The sequence below is a fragment of the Gekko japonicus genome, unplaced genomic scaffold, assembly GCF_001447785.1.
Source record: "Gekko japonicus isolate JY-2015 unplaced genomic scaffold, Gekko_japonicus_V1.1 scaffold15, whole genome shotgun sequence".
Taxonomy (NCBI): Eukaryota; Metazoa; Chordata; class Lepidosauria; order Squamata; family Gekkonidae; genus Gekko; species Gekko japonicus.
The window spans coordinates 1,621,520-1,641,566 of record NW_015165830.1 but is presented as its reverse complement, the minus strand read 5'-3'; the positions used below and the strand labels follow the sequence as shown (position 1 = coordinate 1,641,566).

Below are 20,047 nucleotides of genomic sequence, written 5' to 3'. Positions count from 1 at the left end.
ACGTTCAAATATTCCCATCCCACTTGCCAGCCCCTCAGGTAAACCTGTCCTTCCTTACATTGCAAATCATCAGGTGATTGATCCGCAGGACTGGAAGACACATAAACATCACCTAGTCCCTTCTCCCAGCTCTCTACACCCAGACACCTTTCATGAATAAGCCCATATTGTCCCACAGACCAAAGGTCACAAGCACAGAACAGAAAGGACTAAGGCACACCGTTGCTTTAGGGAGAATGAATACAGTTGAGCTGAACCAATTGTGAAGCTGCGCAAAAGGCACTCGATGCTCTCCCCACCTCAGGAAACTGGCAGAGAACAGGTGTGTGTTTGTATGTGGCCAGACTCTGTGCTCACTTGGGGTGTGCAAAAAACCCCCACACTGGTATTTTTCGGTTCGGGTCTACTGGACCTAGGGTTGCCAGCTCTGGGTTGGGAAATACCTGGAGATTCTGGGGTGGAGCCTGTGGAGGGCGGGGTTTGGGGCGGGGAAAAACCTCAGCATGATACAGTCCCATAGCGCCTAGCCTCCAAAGCAGCCATTTTCTCCAGGGGAACTGATCTCTACAGTCTGGAGATCAGGTATAAAAGCAGGAGATCTCCAGGCCTCGACTGGAGACTGGCAACCCTAATTGGACCTAAAAAGTTTTTTTACATACCTGAGCACTCCATTGGAGCTTTGAGCATTTCAGATTGGACCTAAGAAGGTAAATATTGTACTATTTAGTGTTTTTTCCACCAGCTGGCTACATACCATTTTTTCTAAAACAATTAGGAGACTTTTTATCTGGCAGTTCCTTAGTCACATGTTTTATGTGTATTTTAGATCCACGGGCAAAGGAAATACTTTTACATTTTGATGAGTTGCCCGTGTTGTACCACAAGAAAATTTGACACCACTTACTCCACGGGTGCACATCTTAGTGTAAGGTAGCCATCCTAGTTCCATGTATTTCAAAATTTTAGAATTAATTTTGGCCCCTGTCACACGGGAGGATTTGCCCCGCAAGAGGGACGGATCGGGAACGCATCAAGCGGGCGTGATCACACCACAACATCTGGGAAGTGTCACGCACACGTCCCCGATCCACCCCTTGGGCCCGTAAACGCCCATTAAAAAGGTACTACCCAAAGAGCACTACCTTCCGGATGATGCGCGGCAACTCCAGGCGTCTGATCAGGGAAGCGCTGGTAGCCCGTCGCAACCAGCGCTGTTCCCCATCCCATGCATGCGCACAAACGCGCAACATCCGTTTTGCCACGCTATGTCTGATTGCCTGCCAAAGGCCGGAGCATGGAGCCACGGTGGTGCGTCGGATCGTGCTCTCGCGGTTCTTTTTGCTCTGGCTCTACTTTGCCCCCCTTCAGCAGCGGGGTTGCCCGCTCGTGTGACTGGGACCTTTTGTTCTTAAAAGATATATAAAAATTATTTCTCTCCCCCCCCCCCCTTCATTTCAGGTCCATTCTGTGTATGATCAGTTTTATGTATGTTTTTGTTAAACTAATGAAGTGCTCAGTTTGAATTATACCACTGAGGAAGGCCAGGTGCTGAAATGTGTTTGGTATTGGTTCTTGCATATGGAGACAATATGTACTTTTAACCCTGTATTTATGTAAATGGACATTTATCTTTATATTGGGATTAGGTACTTATATGCTGAACCACAGGACTGCTGTTTTTAAATGATATTTTAGCACTTCTGTATGTATTATTACATTATATATGATATTTTGTACATTTGCACTACGTGCAGTTATATTTTACTTTCTTTTTCTTTATTCCAACCTTTTTGGTTACTTTTCCACTGCAATGACTTTCAATCAGATATGCCTTGTGAGTCCTGTGCTAGAAACTCAGTTCCCAAGTGCACATGGCCTCATTTCAGACCAGGACCACGGCATGCAAAGAAAGCATCTTAAGCCTCCCCCCAATGCCATTCTCCCAATCTCAGATAGTTCCAGAGAACTTCTATTTGCCCCAAGGGGAACCGTGCAGGTACAGATAGTTACCTACACATAGGTTTCCCCAACAGGGCAAATAGCAACTCTCTGAGCCATTTCAGGTCAAGATAATGATGCAAGGGTGTGTGTGAAGCCCCCTCTCCTTGTGCTCCACAGTCCCAATCCAAATCAGGCCCAGGTGCACCTGAGAAATTAGCACAGAATTCATAAGGCACATCTCTTTGAAAGTCCTTGAGGCAGAGCTGGAGAAGGTGTGAGGGTAATGTAACCTTGGTTCAGTCTCTGCCACATGGACTTATAGGGTTGCCAGGTCTCACCTTTGCTGTGGTGGGGGGCTCCTGGCTGGGACTCTTCTGCCCCATGCGCAAAGTGTGCATGGTGCAATGACATCACAAGTAGTGATGTCATCACACTAGGGCTATCACGCGGTGACACTGTAGCGTTTGGGGCAAAGAGTCTATGGTAACCATAGAGTTCCCCCCAAATGCTAGAGCATCGCCGCGCGACGGCCCCAACATGATGATGTCACTACTGGTGACGTCATTGCATCGGCAGTGTCCCCACAGGACACTACTGTTCAGGGGTGGGGCTTCCCCTGGCAGCCAGCTGGCCGGTGGCTACAAAGAGTGGATGCCCTGGATCAACTGCTTCTCCTAGATCAGGGGTGTTGAACTCATTGGTTATAAGGGCAGGATCTGACATAAATGAGACCTTGTTGGGCTGGGCCATGTGTATCACAAAATGAAATGCCAGGTAGCAGAGATATAAACTTTATAAAAGACACAAACACAAAGGGTTTTTTTTAACTTAAATTCATGCTTAAAACATTAGCACTCTTGCAATATTTTATTTAACAGTGTGTGATAACTGACACCCGTTGCTCTGAATTATTGCATCAAAATATCTGCTGTTGCAATCCTGAGTATCTGTAAGCTGCAAACCTACAATGACACAGCAGCAGCAGAACTGGAAGAAGAAGCAGAAGACAGCCAGTTCCATTGCGGTGCTGATAGAATTCCTCCGGGGGCCTGATCCAGCCCCTGGGCTGCATGTTTGACACCCCTGCCATAGACACTAGGAGAAACTGATTGTCACTTGTAATTACATTAAAGCCCAAAAGTCAGTTGGGGATTGAGAGAGGAATGAAACTGCTGTTGGCTGGTGTCCTCCTATGGGTCTTCACTTTTCTCCTTAACACTCGGAAAAGCCTGAAGAGGACTTTGAGAAGTTTCTTAGGTTGATAACAACCAGTTATACCAGCACAGATATCAGGGTAGGCAGGGCTATTTTGGGGCAGGAACGCACAGGAACGGAGTTCTGGCTGGCTCCCAAGTTGGCCACGCCCAGCAGGAACTCATTAGCATAATAGGCCACACCCAACAGCAGAAACTCATTAGGATTGGCTACATTAGGGGTGTGTGGCCTAACATGCAAAGGAGTTCCTGCTACAAAAAAAGGCCCTGGGTTTGGACAACAGACAAGGTAAACAGAATAACAAGCAAAAGGTGGGTGTGGCTGGATAACCACACTTCTGGTAACATGTGGGTGCGGCCTAATGTGCTAATGAGCTGCGCTGTCAGGGGTGTGGCCCAATACGCTAATGAGTTTCTGCTGTTGTGTATGGCCTATTATGCTAATGAGTTCCTGCTGGGCTTTTTCTACAAAAAGAGCCCTGAGGGTAGGTATGACATACAGCACACACAGAATCCTACAAATGATGTAAGGTGCGAGACAAAGATGAGAGAAAGTGTTATGAGGTGGGAAATTTGAATTTTGATTGGAGAAAGGGGGACATTTGGATGAGATGACCTTTGTACTAGATGTGCCATCTTAGGATGTAATATCACACATATGATATATTGCCACAGAGCTCCCTCTTCCCTCTAAGCTCTGCCCTCCCCAGGAACCACTGCCAGATCTCCAGCAATTTCCTAAGCTGGAGTTGGCAGCTCTCGACCCTCTGCCTGAAACCTTGGAGGACTGCTGCCAGTCAGCACAGACAATACTGAGGTATACTGAACAATGGTTGGACTCAGTATAAGGCAGCTTGCTGTGTTTACGTCCATCCCCTTACCTCACCAATCATGCCATTCCAAAAACCATCCACTATTTTTCCATGTTTTCCATTTGTCACCAGGTAGAGGTCATAGGAGAACTTCACTGTCTTGGCCAACTTCTTTAAAATATCAATGCAAAAGCCTTTGCAGCAGAGTTTGGTATAGGGTGGGTCGTCGCCACTGAAAGAAAGAGATTATAATCAAACACAGACGTTCCCTCACTTAAGTTGCTGCCTAAATCCCTAGACCCTTGAATGGCTAGTCAGAGCACAGAGGAAGCAACATTATTTATTTATTTCATTGATACCTTCATTTACTTCATTTATATTTCATTTTTCACCAATAAGAGCCCAAACCAGCTTACCTCATTATCCTCCGTTTTATCCTCACAACAAACCTGTGAGGAAGGTTAGTCTGAGGGTGTGTGCCTGGCTCAAGGTCACCCAGCAAACTTCCACAGCAGGGGGAGGATTCAGACTTGGGTCACCCAGATTCTAGTCCGACGCTCTAACCACTACATCACACTGTATACAAAGTTTATGGCTCCTGGCTCCATTGCTTTGCTTCTGGCGATTATAATGCAAAGTCATTCTGATGGGACAGTTTTGTCTCGCTGTTGTCCTTATAAAAGACCAGCTGTCCTGAGAATCAACTACAAATCAGTATGGCACTGCATAATGGAGCATGTCCAGCACATAGGACACAGTGTGTTTTTGTAAATGAGCTACATCACCTAATCAGTGGCAATCAATGCACCTGGGGGACTGTTCCCTTTATTACCCCTCTGGGGCATCTCCGTGTATGTGACGGCATTACAGCAGACAGTCCCACACACAAACGCCACCACACACACACCAGTTGTCATCAGGCACATTTTCTTCTTTTTGCCCTCCAAGCATTTGTGACATTCTGGAGAACAATATCCTAGCTGCACTGCACATGGACAATGTTGTTGGGGGGTGGGAGCAGGTAGATCAACAGAGAGACAATTCATGCTTGAGAGTTCTAAAGAGCAAAATACAGGCTGCGGTCACACGGAGCATTAGCCACGCTACAGAGACGGAAGATAGGCAGATTTTCCAGGCGTGATCACACCGCAACATCTGGGAAGCGTAGAGCTCCCGTGGCTAACCCAAGGCTTCCCGTTGAAGATGCGGCATAAAAAACTAGTACCTCCAAGGTACTAGTTTCCGGAAACCGTGGGGCAAGGGTGGGCATCTGATCGCGTTTCCGGTGGTAGTTCGTGGCATCCGGCGCCTGCCCATGTCCCGTTGCAAAAAGGTTTTTTTCCCCAAGTCTCCACGGGATGCTCACAAGCACCCAATGCTGCATGTGCACACTTCGGTTAAAAAAACCCCACAACCCCGTTTGCCACGGCAGCGGCGCCTAGCCATTGCTGCTGTGATCGCACCGCGCCGCTTCTTTGTCGTGCCGCAGGATTGTGTGATCGGCACCTCCCCCCGAACCACGGGATGTCGGCGGGACATGTGATCCGGTGGCCGTGCGTTAGTTTGCTCCGGGGCAAACAGCCACGCTCCCCCCCCCCCGCATTTTCTGGCCCGTGTGACCGGGGCCACAGATACTTATTTGCCTGGGACCATTAGCTATGCTCATTCCAATTCCCACATTTTCCCCACACACAAGTTACTGAGAGCAACTTTGAAAGAGCTGCCTATTCACTTCTGGGCACAATTTAAAGTGCTGCATTGCCTTCAGAGGCACCACCTCAGAATAACTATATATGGTAGCCAATACAGCAGCCTATAACAGAATCCTTATCTTGATGGAGTCACACACATTCAGACTTATGAAATCTCAGTTACCAGGTTTGTTGGTCAATTTAATTTTTCATGGCTATTAGGCTACTTTTAATATACAATTGGAACTATTAATATAATAATTTCACTATTTCATTTCATAGTTTTTATTTAGAATAATTAGAATGGATATGGCTATACCTATGGCTCATCATTAATACCAGTAACACAATTACAAACATATAAGGTAATTCTAGTTTGAAAAAAATCATTTGTTGAAATTAATAAGGATTTGGTATACATTTGAAATAATAATTTGAGTTTCTTTTTCCTCCCCCCCCCTCTATTTTTATAATTTCAGGATACAACATCTGGTCTTTATATAAGTGTACTAAAGATCTTGTATACATATGTTTGAATGTGTGTCTATACTATGTTGTAATAGTGACCACTGAGGAAGGCCCTTTGAGGCCGAAACGTGTTTGGTCTTCAGTTGGAAAGTGTTGATCCATCATCAGTGTTCCCTCTAAGCTGAGTTGGTGTGAGCTAGCTCAGTTTTTTAGCCCCTGGCTCACACATTTTGGTCTTCGCTCAGGAAGGATGGTTCCAGAGCAAACTAATTTATGTGGCAGTCAAATCGCTCACTCACAGCTTTAATGCCAGTGGCTCACAAAGCAGAATTTTTGCTCACAAGACTCCACAGCTTAGAGGGAGCATTGCCCATCATGTGTATTAATATTTGATATGCTTTTATTAGTCTGATACTTGAAAAAAATTTTTAACCCGAATATATTTTAATATGTGTACACCCTAATAAATTTTGTACTTTTATAATATGCATGGCCAGCTTAACCCTTCTGGTTCGCAGTGTTATCTTGGGTTGAGTTTTCCCCTCCCCCCCTTCTCCCCCCAGTTTTTTAAAGAATTTGAGACCAGGCTATTTCAAGGACTAATTGCTCCCTCATTAGCTTCCCCAGCAAGCCCTGCACAGTGTGCCCCCCCACATTCAGAGATGAGAAGGACAGTCATCAGAGACAAGGCCTTTTCCGTAGAAGTCCATTCCCACGTTTGGCATTTCATTTGGCAGCTAAATGATCAAGGTTAACAGCAACAAAAATTTCAAGCCCCACCTTCAAGCTAAAAAGGTAAAGGTTCCCTTGCTCGAAAGCCAGTCGAATCCGACTCTAGGGTTGCGGTACTCATCTCCGTTTCCAAGCCGAAGAGCCAGCGCTGTCCGAAGACGTTTCCGTGGTCACGTGGCCGGCATGACTAAACACCAAGGCGCATGGAACGCTCTTACCTTCCCACTGAAGTGGTACCTATTTATCCACTTGCAATTTCTTGCTTTCGAACTGCTAGGTTGGCAGGAGCTGGAACTAGAGACGGGAGCTCACTCCATCATGCGGCACACTCAGGTCTCGAACTGCTGAACTACTGACCTTCCACAGCCTGCACTTCAGCATCTTAACCACTTGAGCTACCGCAACTCCTATATTTTATATTTTATTTAGTTTTATATTTTTTATTTTTTATATTTAGTTATGACTTGGTAAATTGTTTCTCACCCATGAACTCTTGCAGCAGCAAAAATAATTCCTTTAAATAAGCTTCCTTTGGGCCTCTTGAGAACAAAGGGACATCCAAGCTGTCCCAAACTCGTAGCCCAAAAAGCCTTTCAGTACAGTTTATAAATATCACTGGCTATGAGTTAGAAGATTTTGTGCAACTATCTAAGGATGGATTTGGAGACATCTCTAATTCCAGCTAATTGGCTGTTCCCTGTTGTTGCCCCCTTGGAAGGCAATTTCGGAAACTTTCTTCCTGGAATGGAAGAATATCCATTCTGCCAGGTTTTCTACCAACATCTATTTAAGAGAAGAAAGGAACTATTCCTTTCCTCTGCAGGTTAGCTGACATAACCTTGATCAGCCAACCGCAGAGGTCAGCCGTGGGTAGGTGATTAATAACGATGGGCACAGCTTTCCAGGTTGGGTCCCAGCAGGGACATGTTGCAGGCTGATTGCCATGAACACCTCTCTGGCTAGCTGACTCCATGGAGCTGCCACAGCCTTGAAGCTGCAGGCTGGGTCACCACAAAAGTACAGCCCTGGAAGTATAATTGATGGGCCAGCTTGGCCTGTTGGGAAAACGTTACGTTTAGAAACACAGAATTGAGAGTGAGCACTCTGCTCCAGGGGCTTCTCTCTGCATCAGGAGCTTCAGGTCTTCATACCGACCAGATACATCCTGCTGAGGGCACTGGAACTAAGCCAGTCTAGTCTAGAGTCACCCAGCTGTCAGTACTTGGACAGTACTTCATCCCTGACTGAAAACCCTGCCACAAACTCCTCAAAGATTCAACCAGTGAACTGTGTCATCAATTCTTCCTTACAGCTAACTTCTGTCTTTGTCAGCACACACATTTTCCCTGCTAAATCCTTCAGAAGGGGAAAAACAGAGATCTCCACTGACTGATAATTATTTCCATAAATCAAGGCAACTCCCACTTCAAAAGTCACCCTGGGAAGAGAACAAATGGCACTACAAACTAACAGCCACTATTCCACCAACCGGCACCAAGCATCCATCATGTCTGTGGGATTTTTATGCAAATTCAATTAATTGTGAGATGAAAATGAAAATGTGATAATTTGCTTCAGTTTTCCAGCTCCGATATGTGATTTCATTGTGGCTTTTTGATTCTCTTTGTAAGGAATGCATTTCTCTGGATTTGAGCCTATGGCAGATTCTCATTGTCAAACTTGGGTCCTCATTTGTCATGTATTTCTCTTCTCTCTTCCTTACCTGTTACCATCCTGTATTGGGCCCATTTTGGGGGGGGGCAGATGGTGAATGCATGTGAGTGTGTGGGAATTGCTTCGCTTAGCTGCTTTGTAACTATTTTCTCAAGAGGCCTCCCAAATGGGAAGAATCAAATGACCTTGGATGCCTGTCTCTGCTAGCCAGCCTGTCATAGATAATGAAACTGTAGGTTCGTGGGGTGGGGACACGCGCTTGGTTTAGGTGGGCTGCATGGATGGCTTGATTGGATGGGTCACTGGGGGGGGGCTGTTTGAATTAAGTATAATACCAGGACTGGTGCCAAACCCATTAGTTCTGACACAGACAAGCTCAGCTTGATACATCTTCATATCTCAATAAACAAATCACTACAAGAGAGTATTGTTGAGAGTGAGTTTGTTCAACAGTCTGATGCTCATTTTCTCAGCCAGAAGTTCATAGGAGCACAACCAGACAAGATCACGGAGAATGATAAAACAAAGATTCTTTTGGACTTGTGATTAGAAGAGAAGAAGGCTACTATCATACCAGTTGTCACTGGAGCACTTGAAGACTAGAAGTCTCAAGAAACACCTGGACATTCTGGGCATTGAGCAAATAACACCAAATAACATCAGATGAGGTCCAGAAGACAGTGTTGCTTGTAACAGCAAGAACCCTGCAAAGATACATCTGCAGTTCCCAAGAACTTGGCTAGACCTTGAATTGCAGAACACCACCTACCAGTCAAATAGCTGACTGTGACAATCCATAATCATCATCATCTTCTTGCAAGGCAGACTCTAGCATGAAATTGCCAAATCTCTTGCGAAGATTCCAGCGAACATAGCTGCAACTCTATCATGACTTTCTTTATAGTCAGTTTGAGCAATTTTACTGCAGTCACTGACCATGTGGTGGACTGTTTCATCCTTTGACTTGCAAAGTAGATATTTGTTTCCAGTTGTCAAAGTGAGTTTTGACTACAATCGTTTTGTAATCTTCTTTGGTTTCTGTAACCTTAAATAAGTCTGCCTTCTATACTTCAACTAGAAGGGTTTTTTTTAGTGTAGTCATTCGGTGCTCGTTTTTCTTCAACTGCTTGCTTAACTTTCAGGAGACCTCTTCCACCTAATTTTCTGGGCAAGTAAAGACAATCAACATCACTTCTAGGGTGTAGTGAGTGATGCATTGTCATTATCTTGTGAGTTTTACCATCTATTGCTTCTAATTCTGCTTGTTTCCAATTGGTAATGCCAGCTATGTATCTTAGAACTGAGACTGCCATATGTTAATTGCCTTTACCATGTTGCCTCCATTTAATTTTGTTCACAGTATCTTTTTAACTCTTTGGTAGTACTCCTTCGTTGTATTTTTCCTAACAAGGTTATGTTTGATGTTGTCAGCTTCCAAAATTCCAAGATATTTATAGTTTTCTTCAAAGACCAATATTTTAATGTTGTTGTTTGGCATCTTGATTTCTTCTTGTTCAATTATTTTCCTCTGTTCCGTGCTAATGCGACACATGTGTCAAGGCCAAATTCCATTGCTATATCCTTGCTGAATATTCAAAGTGTATTTAGTAAAGAATGAGTCTCTTATGATGACTTTCTATACATTTTCAAGTCATCCATATACAATGTGAGAAATCTTTGTGCCCGTCTTTGAAAGCTGATATCTTAGGCCTGTGCTGTTGAGAATGATTGTGAGTGGTTATTAGGGCAATGACAAAGAGCAGTGGTGAGTCTCTTTGGAAAATTCCTCATTTGATATGAATGTATTTTATTTATTCATTTAGATTTATATCCCGCCCTCCCAGCCAAGGCCGGCTCAGGGCGGCTTACAAACAAAACATACACATAAATTTAAATAGTCCTAAAATCAGATAAAACATATCAACATTTACTGGAGAATTTCTTCTCCATTCACTATCACCCTGATATTCCATTTACTCATGGCATTTTAGATGAACATCATTACAGTTTTGCTAATGCCTGTCATTTCTAGTGTTTTCAGGATCCATGTATGAGGGGTGAATCAAACGCCTTCTTGTAATCAATCCCAGCAACATTCAGGTTGGCTTTCCACTTTTTACAATTGTGTAAGGCCATTTTATCAATCAGTAACTGATCTTTAGTGCCTTGGGATTTTTGGAAAATCCCTTTTTGATCATGTGGTAAAATTGAATTGAGCTGTAGATATTCTTGAATGGATTTGGCTACAGTTCCTGTCAGTAGTTTAAAAGCTGTTGGGAGACAGTTCATGGGGCAGAAGTTGCTTGACACTGCTCCTTTCTCTGTTCTTCAGAATGAGAAATGTCCTGCCAGTTGTTATCCAAGCTTCTACAGTTTTGGAATGGAGGACACCATCCACCAATCATGGATGAAGATTTGTCAACTTTTTAAGCCAATATCCGTGGACCATCCCTTCCAAGTGCTGTCCAGTTTTTCACTTTCTTTAATTGTTGTTGAAGGCTTTCCAGGGTTTTTGTGAGATCCCTCTTACTTTCCTTTCAGTTTGTTTTCCACCTTTGTGATCCAAGTGGCTTTTAAATTGTATTCTTTTGAGTCCTCCCAGAGTTCCTTCCAGAAAGTTGTTGTCTTGTTTAATTTATTATTGTTGTTGTTATGAAAAGTAACTCTCAGATCAGCAGCAGAGTGTCTTGGGACATTTCCCCGGTGGGCTTTGTTTCTCTAGCTGGAGGAGGTGGCAGCCGTGATGAACACACAGCCTGCCTGAAGCAGGTTGGGTGTGTAGCCAGCACTCGATTCAGTGGTAGGTATGTCTGTCTCTTCAGCTGGGAAGCCACACTTGCTCCACAGCAGAGGAACTCTTTGTGGATCCTGATGTTATCGTACACCAGTCTGCACCCAAAGGAAAGCAAGCCCAGCAAATTTATTTGGCTTAAGCCCTGCTTAATTCTAGACAGGATTCTGCGGCTGCAATCCTGCCATCACTTAAAACCGGGAAATTTTAAAAAGCTACGCATTATGTGGGAGATCAAGCAACAGATTGCCAGATGTTTTCTATCAAGCTAAAAAGAAACTTTGGATGCTGGGGTCGGGTGCCCTTCCCTTCACTCCATTTCTCTAATAGAAACTCCCTCCCTCTTCCCCAAGACACTGTTAGCTGTGGGGTGGACAAAATAGATTCAAATGAGGAGCAAATTTGATAGTGAAAACAACACAGAGGGGAAGATTAGTACTTCTCTCCTAGCACCAAAGTCCTGATCAAAACCTGCCCATGCCATTCAACTGCTGCTCTTTCATCTAAAAGAAAACATTGGCAGATATGATCATGAATCTTCTGCACAAGTAGCTTGGCCCTGAGCTGTTTTAGTGTAAGCATACATTCCAAGAACCAGGGTAGTTCTTAACACCTGTAGCTCAATCCTGACTGCAGGCTTGTGCCCTATGTGGCAAACATAATTGCCAAAGGTATGCTAATGTTACACTGGAGTCCCTGCACCACACACATAAAGTGCTAATGTTACACCCACACTTTTAGCTATCTGTTGTAGCTAATTGGACAATGGGGATGGGCACGAACTGGCTCACAAATTAAAGTTTGTCATGAATTTTGGCCAGTTTATGGTTCACGAAGCAAAGTTCATGGCAGGGGACTGGCACAAACATTCCATGAAGTTTCATGCTCTTCATGGCAGTTTGTGGCAGTTCGTGAATAGATACATTTCCAGACAGATTGTTTCTGCTCAATTAAAATGTTTATAAAACTTCAAAGCAATGGGGGGTGGAATTCTCCAGCCTTGGAAACACCAAGAGGGGCCCTCCAAAGCTTAACAGGCACTGCTGGATGCCAATAACAGAGTTCCCATTCTTCGTTATGTGATAAAAATGCTATACATGTCACCCTGTCTCTCTACGCACGCCAAGCAGAGGGGCTTAGCTACTGAGTGTCTTAGCTCAGGACCCACATTTATACCCTCCTAATTGTGGACTCCTCTCCTCTGCTGGGGTTTGGGTGTTAGGTGGACTCAGGGCTCTGAGCCATCCCATCTCTCTGTCCACACCGAGCATAGAAGCTTAGCTACTTGGTGCTTCAGCTGAGGACTCACATTTTATACCCTCTCTCCTGTTGGTGAACACCTCTGCCCTGCTGGGGTTCAGGTGTTAGGTGGACTCAGGGCACTCCTCCATATGCAGCTGCTGGTGTGACCTTGGGTCAGGCATAAGTTCTTTCCATGCTGTTCTCTCAAGGACAGTTCTCAAGAGAGCTCTCTCAGCCCCACTTTCCTCACAGGGTGTCTGTTGTGGGGAGGGGAAGGGAAAGGGATTGTAAGCCACTCTGAGACTCCTTTGGGTAGTGAAGGGTGGGGTATAAATCCAATCTTCTCCTCCTCCTCACCATGCACTGCTCCGCAGTGGCAATTGTCAAGGCTCAGTTCTCCAGACCACAAGGCAGAACTGTGCACTTCACAGTACACGTCTAGAGCAGCCAGCAGCACAGCTACCTCTCCCTCACCACCCACTGTTGTTTGAACTTTCGGGGCACAGCCCAGGCCCCAGGAGGGGAAGGTCCTACCACTTGACTACAAAGTGGTTCTGCTCCATGCACAGGGGATGGATGCAGACCACATGGCACAAAACTGCCGCCATGATACAGAGGAACCTGAGGGAGTTGGTGGGCAGCGGCAACATTGTCTGTGGCTACATGGTCATGGACGCTGGCATCAACTTGCTAGCAGGAGTGAAAGCTTTGTACCTCAAGGACATTGTCTGCCCGGCACACTTGCTTCACCTGGTGATGAAGGATGCTCTGGGGCTGGGAAGCACTGTCAAGGCCACCTGGGATGCTACCACCCTCAAGATGCAATCCTTGCTTGAGATCTGCTAGCGCCTAGCCACCCATTTCTCACACAGCATCACATCTGCCTGTCTGCTGTGCAGGAGGCCGGGGGAGGGGGATGAGCATGAACACTGGCTCATTCAGAGACTTAATCATCTGCTGGAACTCCACCTATACCATGATTGTGCGTTTGGTGGAGCAGAAGAGCATAGTACAAGATGTCATCTCCTCCATGACCATCCTGCATAGGGAAGAGGAGTTCAGCATCAGCTCCAATAACTGGTTGACCCTCTCCCAAATGGTGCGTGTCCTCAAGCCCTTCCAGGGCACCACTGACATGCTCTGCACCCATACAGCCAGCTTGGGGCAAGTCATCCTCAAGGGCTGCACCAGGCACTGGCCTCCAAACTGGAGTCAGGCCCCAAGGGGGTGGCTGTTCTCCCACAGGCCAGAGTCTTAGAGAGGTTGCAAGTGGCCATCACCACCAGAGTCTTAGAGAGGTTGCAAGGAAAGAGAATAAAGGCTGGCCTGGAATGCAGACCTCATACAATGGAAGCATGAGCTCTGCAAAGAATTGTGGAGGGTGCAGGCCAGCAGACGTGGCCAGAGGGAACAGCAGGTGGAAGAGGCTAGGGAAGGAAAAGGAAGAGGACCCGCAGCCCAGCACCTCTGCCTCAAAGATCCCAAGTAGGGAGAAGCCCCGCTACTGATTGTCAGTGGTGAACTGGGAGGTTAGCCGCAGTGGGGATGTCAAGCATGCAATGGTGGAGGATTTAGCAGATGGTGAGGGAGTACCTCGCCGAGTCCCCTGAGCCCACCTCCATGGATCCTGTGGAATACTGGTCATAAAATGCTGTCGTCTGGCTTAACCTATCTTGCTCGCCATGATTCTCGTCTCCTTCTCTCCCACCAGTGTCCAGAGTGAGCAGGTGTTCCCCCACCAAGGAGACATTCTCAGCCCCCACCACTCCCACCTGGACCCAGCCTTCCTCAAGGTCAACCTCCCCCTGCTGGGCTATCCCCTCTGGACCTCACAGGGTAAGATCCAGACCTCCTGTTGTCCCATGTGTGTCCCTCCCCCATTCCTCCTCCTCTTTGGGTGATCCAGCCTGTGGGTTGCGTCATTGACACATGGGTGGGAGGATGGCCACCTTTGCCAGGTGGGGGTGGACTGTCTACTGGGAGACTTCGCTGAGGACACACATTTTATACCCTCCCTCCTGATTGTGAACACCTCTACCCTGGTGGGTTTGGGTATTAGGTGGACTCAGGGCTCTGAGCCACCCTGTCTCTCTGCTGACTCCGAGCACAGGGGCTTAGCTACTGGGTAGGCTGAGGACCCACATTTTATACCCTCCCAACCCTTTCTCGCTGAAATTCCCCCTCTGAGAAAACCCCTGGATACCCCCCTTTCCATTTACCCTCCAAAGAAAATCTTCCTTCCCCCTACACCTACCTCATGAAACAACATCTACCTCCTAACAGGCTCCTCCAAGAAAGGCTCCCCGCACCTAACCCCTTCTCACTGAAATTCCCCCACTGAAAAAAACCCTGGATATCCCCTTTTTCCTTATTTGTAGAATGTGTTCTGCTAATGGTGAATAACCAGAAATTTTACCCAGGGGTGGGCTGACACCAGAGAATCTATGTGTTTGGACCTGAGGGGGCCCGGGAGCATTGTGGGCATGCTTCGCTGGGTTCTAGTACCTGCCAGGGGTCTCTGCAAAGCTGCCATGGGGTTACTTTGGGGAGCCCCTGCTGAATCTCTGGGAATGTCTGCCTATTCTTTTCCTGCAGAACCTGTCTTTGGAGACTTGGGGCTGGCCCTGCCAGCTTGACATGTGTTTTTCCATTCCTTTGCAGAATAGAATACACCCTGGTGGATAGGTGTTCTCTGGACCTGTGTGGGGAGTGGGAGGCTGTGAGGGGGGGGCTGTGAGAGTTGTGGGCATGAAAACAATGGAGGATGTGGGGATTTGTGACGAATTGACCTCCAAAACCCAAGATAGTTAATGCATCAAATTCAGACAGCTGGGAGATTAGGGGTTAATGTCTCACTGTAAAGCACAATTTGATTGACAGGCTGCTGCCTGCATAACCCCCTTGCCCTTACTGTGTACCAATACATTTGAGGGAAAGTTCAGAAAATAGAACTTGAAGCTTAATTTTTGTTTCTTCACAGTCTCCAGAATTGGGTTTAGGTTTGACAGAAGAGACTGGACAGGAGGTTGAAAACTGCCAGTCCAGCCAAACAGAAAAGGATTATTATTCCTAAAAAGAGGAGGATATTTCTTACTCAGTTATTCAGAGGGTTCAGCTCAGAAGGGACCCCTGGTTTGTGTGAAAAGGGAAACTGTCTTAGACTCTTCAAGAGTAAAAAAAGGGAAAGTTATTATCCCACAAGGGAAGTTTTATTTATTTATTAATTTGATTTATACCCTGCCCTGCCTGGCAGGGCAGGCTCAGGAAGAAAGTACTAACATCCAGGAAACTACAATAGTTTTATGAAACTTTATTAAGACACATTGTTGCTGAAAGAAATCTCCAAAACAATTAAACCTCTCACAGTCAAGAACTGAGTCTCTAAGAATATAAGCTTCAATTATACTCTGCTGCCTCTTCAAAATATTATATGTATAAACAACCAAATTTACCTCAACTTCTTGTTCCCTGCCCTATTCCTAACTCAACTGTGCCTGTTCAATAAAATCAACCTTTCTGTTTGAACTTTACTTTGTGTCAAGTGCCATTTCCAAAGGGATTTATAAGAGGGCTCCTGCTGAGTTACAATACATCTCTGGCCTGGGCAAAAGCCAAATAACGTCTCTATCACAGGGTGGGACACAGAGAAAGTTATAATTCTATAATTCAAATACACTGCTAAGAGGCTGCTCAGACAGAGTGTGGAACAGTGTTTTGGTGGGATAATCTGCCTCACAGAAGCAGCAGCAGGGGTCTGTCATAGCACCTTCTTTGGAGGGCTGTAACTCAGACCCTGTAAATCTAATCTGTATGTAGCTTGGAGTGCATGTAGAGGAAGATCAGCTGGAGGTCTGTGGTGAGTTTGGTACCTCTAGCTTGCACAGGATGTGTTCTATACACTCCTAAACCTCTCGAACCTGCACCTAATTTGCCCAGAAAACACTTTCCTGGGGGCACCTTCGTCGGGGGAGGGGGGGGCCACACGGGACTCGGACCCATGTATCCAATATCCAATACTCACCAAAGAGAGTTAGCTGGAGATCCCCTGAGATTTTGGTGTCTCTAAGACGTCATGAACCAAACAAGTTCATTTGGTGCTAAAAAGTTTGTAATGAGTTGTAGTTTATGAACTGGGTACACCATGAACCCAACCAAACCACATTTTCCTGGTTCATGTCCATCCCTATTGGAGAGGTTTGTGCCAACTGGGGTTCTCAAGTGCATGTACATGGGTGTTTAAAGATACAGGTATGTCACCTGAACATTAGGTGTTTGTTACAGCAAATGCTGGTACAAATACCAGGGAATCCACAACAATTGGGTCTGCCATGTCAAGCATATCATCTCAGGGGTGACTCCTGCTGCAATGAACATCTCATTTAAGAAGTAAACTTTCTGACCTCCCATGGTGAATTCCAGAAAGATCTGGTCTTCAGTGTTCCACATCTGGTCCTCCTAGATCACAGAGTTCAAGCTACAAGAACAGATTTTCTGTCTTGCTGTCCACACTCTTTGATGAAGAGTTCATATAGACATGTCAGGTGAAAGAGACCCACATGGTGTGCATTTCATTTAGAAATGCTATTTCAGTTAGAACAGAAAAATGTGGAAGGGAGATAGCCAACCCAGAAGAGGGACAGTGGCTGCGATCACACGTGCCAGTAGATCCAACACAGGCGTGAATGCCCAATGGATCTAAAGGGTGCAATCAGACAGCAACATCTGGGAAGTGGCCCGCAGTCATTGGCAACCCGCACTGCTCCGCCATGGAAGCGTAGTTAAAAGACACCAGGGAAAGGCTGGTAGTAAATGGGTTCCTACGGACTTTCCCCTGACTGATCGCTCAAGTGCGCACTCATGCTGTAGGGATGGTCTGATCAGGCCATCCTGGCTCAGTGCTGTTCCCCCCTTCACAGTACACGCATCATCACATACCCATAGGGGGGCCTCAGTGTGGAGGTGTGATTCCTCGTTTATGTGCATGGGAAACAATTGGCAAAAAACCCTGACTCACCCGTAGTTGCATCTGATCACCCTGTGATGGGCATTGCCCGCAGCTACAAAAGGAGGTGTGATCTTGCAACTGTGGGTCGAATTACTCCAGAGGGAATAGCCTTGCTTCCCCTCTGCTTCAACTGGTGCATGTGACTGCAGCCAGTGAGAAGATTCAAAGAACTCCTTCCCACAAATAAAGAAGAAGAAGAGATTGGATTTATACCCCACCCTTCACTCGTAGTCTCAGAGCATCTTACAATCTCCTTTCCCTTCCCCTCCCCACAACAGACACCCTGTGAGATAGGTGGGGCTGAAAGAGCTCTTTCAAGGACAGCTCTGACAGAACTATAAATATGAATGAACATGTGGTAACACCGGCCTTCTACCCACATTCTCATTTACCTCTCAGTGTAGTTGGTCTGCTTCCGACAGGGGACAGTATTGCGGATGCACACTCCTGTGTTTGGGTCTGTGTTCTCCACAATCACAAAGGGCCTCTCCTCAAGGGTAGCCACTGTGAGGTGACGATTGTCTGCCATAGGTTGCAGGAAAGATCCATAGCGTGGCCACACTGGATAGTTCATCTGGATGATCCCCTTCTCCCATTTTCCCACCTGGACAGTAGTAGAGAATAAGAGATTGTTCAAAGCCATGCAAGAAATGCCCTCCGCTACTGATATATCTTTGTCGTCCAAACTGCATCATGTCAAATGGTAGGTTACTCCTGGAGAATGCTTGTGATGGGGGAAGGAGACTCTAAGAAGAGCCAAATCTCCTTATGGTTTTACAGGTTAAAGAAAACCAGCACTGTGAAATATGTCCTGAAGGCTACAGAAAGCCAGTACAAACCCCGTGGCAACAAAGGCTGCTGCACCAGGCTTTGCCCAATCTGGACAAAAACACTTGCAACTGCCAGACAGTCATAACCAAGAACAATTTGCCACAAAATTCGATAATAATAGGTCAACAGGCAATCGGCAGCAGTTTATATTCAGTCTGTTCTGTCCAGACATGTAAGACATATGTTTTGTTTTTATCCATCTGATTGAATGAAGACAATCTTAGGACTCAAGCTCCTTCTGCAATTGGTTTTTATGAGATATTGCTTTTTTTTGGAGGGGGGGGGAGATTTTGTGGTATTAGCTTTAAACCTGCTGGGTTTTTAAAGTGACACAACAGAAATTGGCTAGATAAAATATTTACAGAGATTGAACATCAACTGGCTGTAACCCCTGGGAGGAAGCATTTGGGTTTAAAATGCAGCAATGGGCAGTGAGATTTTCTTTGATTTTGTAACATTTGCCCAGCACCAGCCACTAGGTGGAATGCATGCAAGCCTGTTGCTAACCCCAGGTCTGCTGCTCCCCATCTGCTACCTCTTTTGTAGCCCTGGATACTGGGAAATTACAGCCAACAGCTGACTCATGCCCTTTCCAGAAAGCTTGTAGGCTGGCATTGGAACTGTTTTTGTGGAAAAACAAGACCTTATTCCTTGTCATGTACATGAACACTTTACTGTGAGATGGACTGAAGTGCCCACTCTACACAAACATGCACTGAAAACAAGGACAGATCTAGCCCTTTTAATCATGCTTTAGCCATCTTCATTATGAATGCATAATGGTGATTAAGGGCTATTATGGGAAACTAATATAAGTGAATGTATAATGAGTGCGAATCAAGATTTCTGCAAGATCAAAACTGCAGAAAGGTCAGGGACATTATATAGCAATAGTATTGTGTTCTGATGTGTTGGAGTGTTCTGAATTAAGAAAATCATTAAAGTCATGATAATTTTACTGAAATTATGTTGTCATTATTTTATTTCATTTTTCACTTATTTATATGTTTATACAGTGTGCCAACAAAAGCTACATCTAATATCGAATGACGAACAGGGCACCAGAATGCAGATCAAAAAAATTTGAACGAGGGGTCGTGTACAGATGGAGGATTTCCCCACAAACTTGGGAAAATCCAAAAACATGAAAAAATGGGGGAGGAGTAAACCCCCCAAAACTGGACTTAGAAGGAGGGGGAAAAAAAGAAATCTTACATCACTGCAGTATAAGATCTCAGCTGCCATAGCAGTGGGGGATAAAAAGAGAAGTCAGCCGCTGAGGGTGGTGTGGTAGCCGGCAAGGGGTGATGCAGATGGGGGTGGTCCAGAGAAGAAGTTGGGCAGACAAATGTAAGGTAGGCAAGTGGTGGCAACTGGATGGTAGCAGCTGCTGTCATGGGGGAAAGGAAGAAAAAAAAATGAGCAGATGGGCAAGGCAGCCAGCAGCAGCTTGGAGACGATAGCTGCAGCCACCCACACCACAGAAAGAATGCTGAAACACAGCAGAGGCTGGGGCAGATGAAGGTGCATGGGGAAAGAAGGTCAGCAATGTGGGATTGTCTCGCAACCAAGGCACCGGAGGCTTGGCTTTGGCAAGGGCAGCATTGGTAGTTGGTTATAGTGGAGAAGTGGCAACAGATGTGGGA

General features: G+C 45.8%; 1 protein-coding gene across 1 annotated transcript in view; it reads right to left on the bottom strand.

The window, feature by feature from the left end:
• The window catches only part of GRIN2C (glutamate receptor, ionotropic, N-methyl D-aspartate 2C), an 84,592-nt gene that overhangs the window by 37,283 nt on the left and 27,262 nt on the right, over positions 1–20,047 (bottom strand). Inside the window, exons 4-5 of the mRNA XM_015410721.1 lie at positions 17,963–18,174; positions 4,037–4,199 (exon numbers count right to left, since the gene is read on the bottom strand). Coding sequence (XP_015266207.1) covers positions 4,037–4,199; positions 17,963–18,174 — 375 coding nt within the window. The remainder of the gene's footprint in view (positions 1–4,036; positions 4,200–17,962; positions 18,175–20,047) is intronic.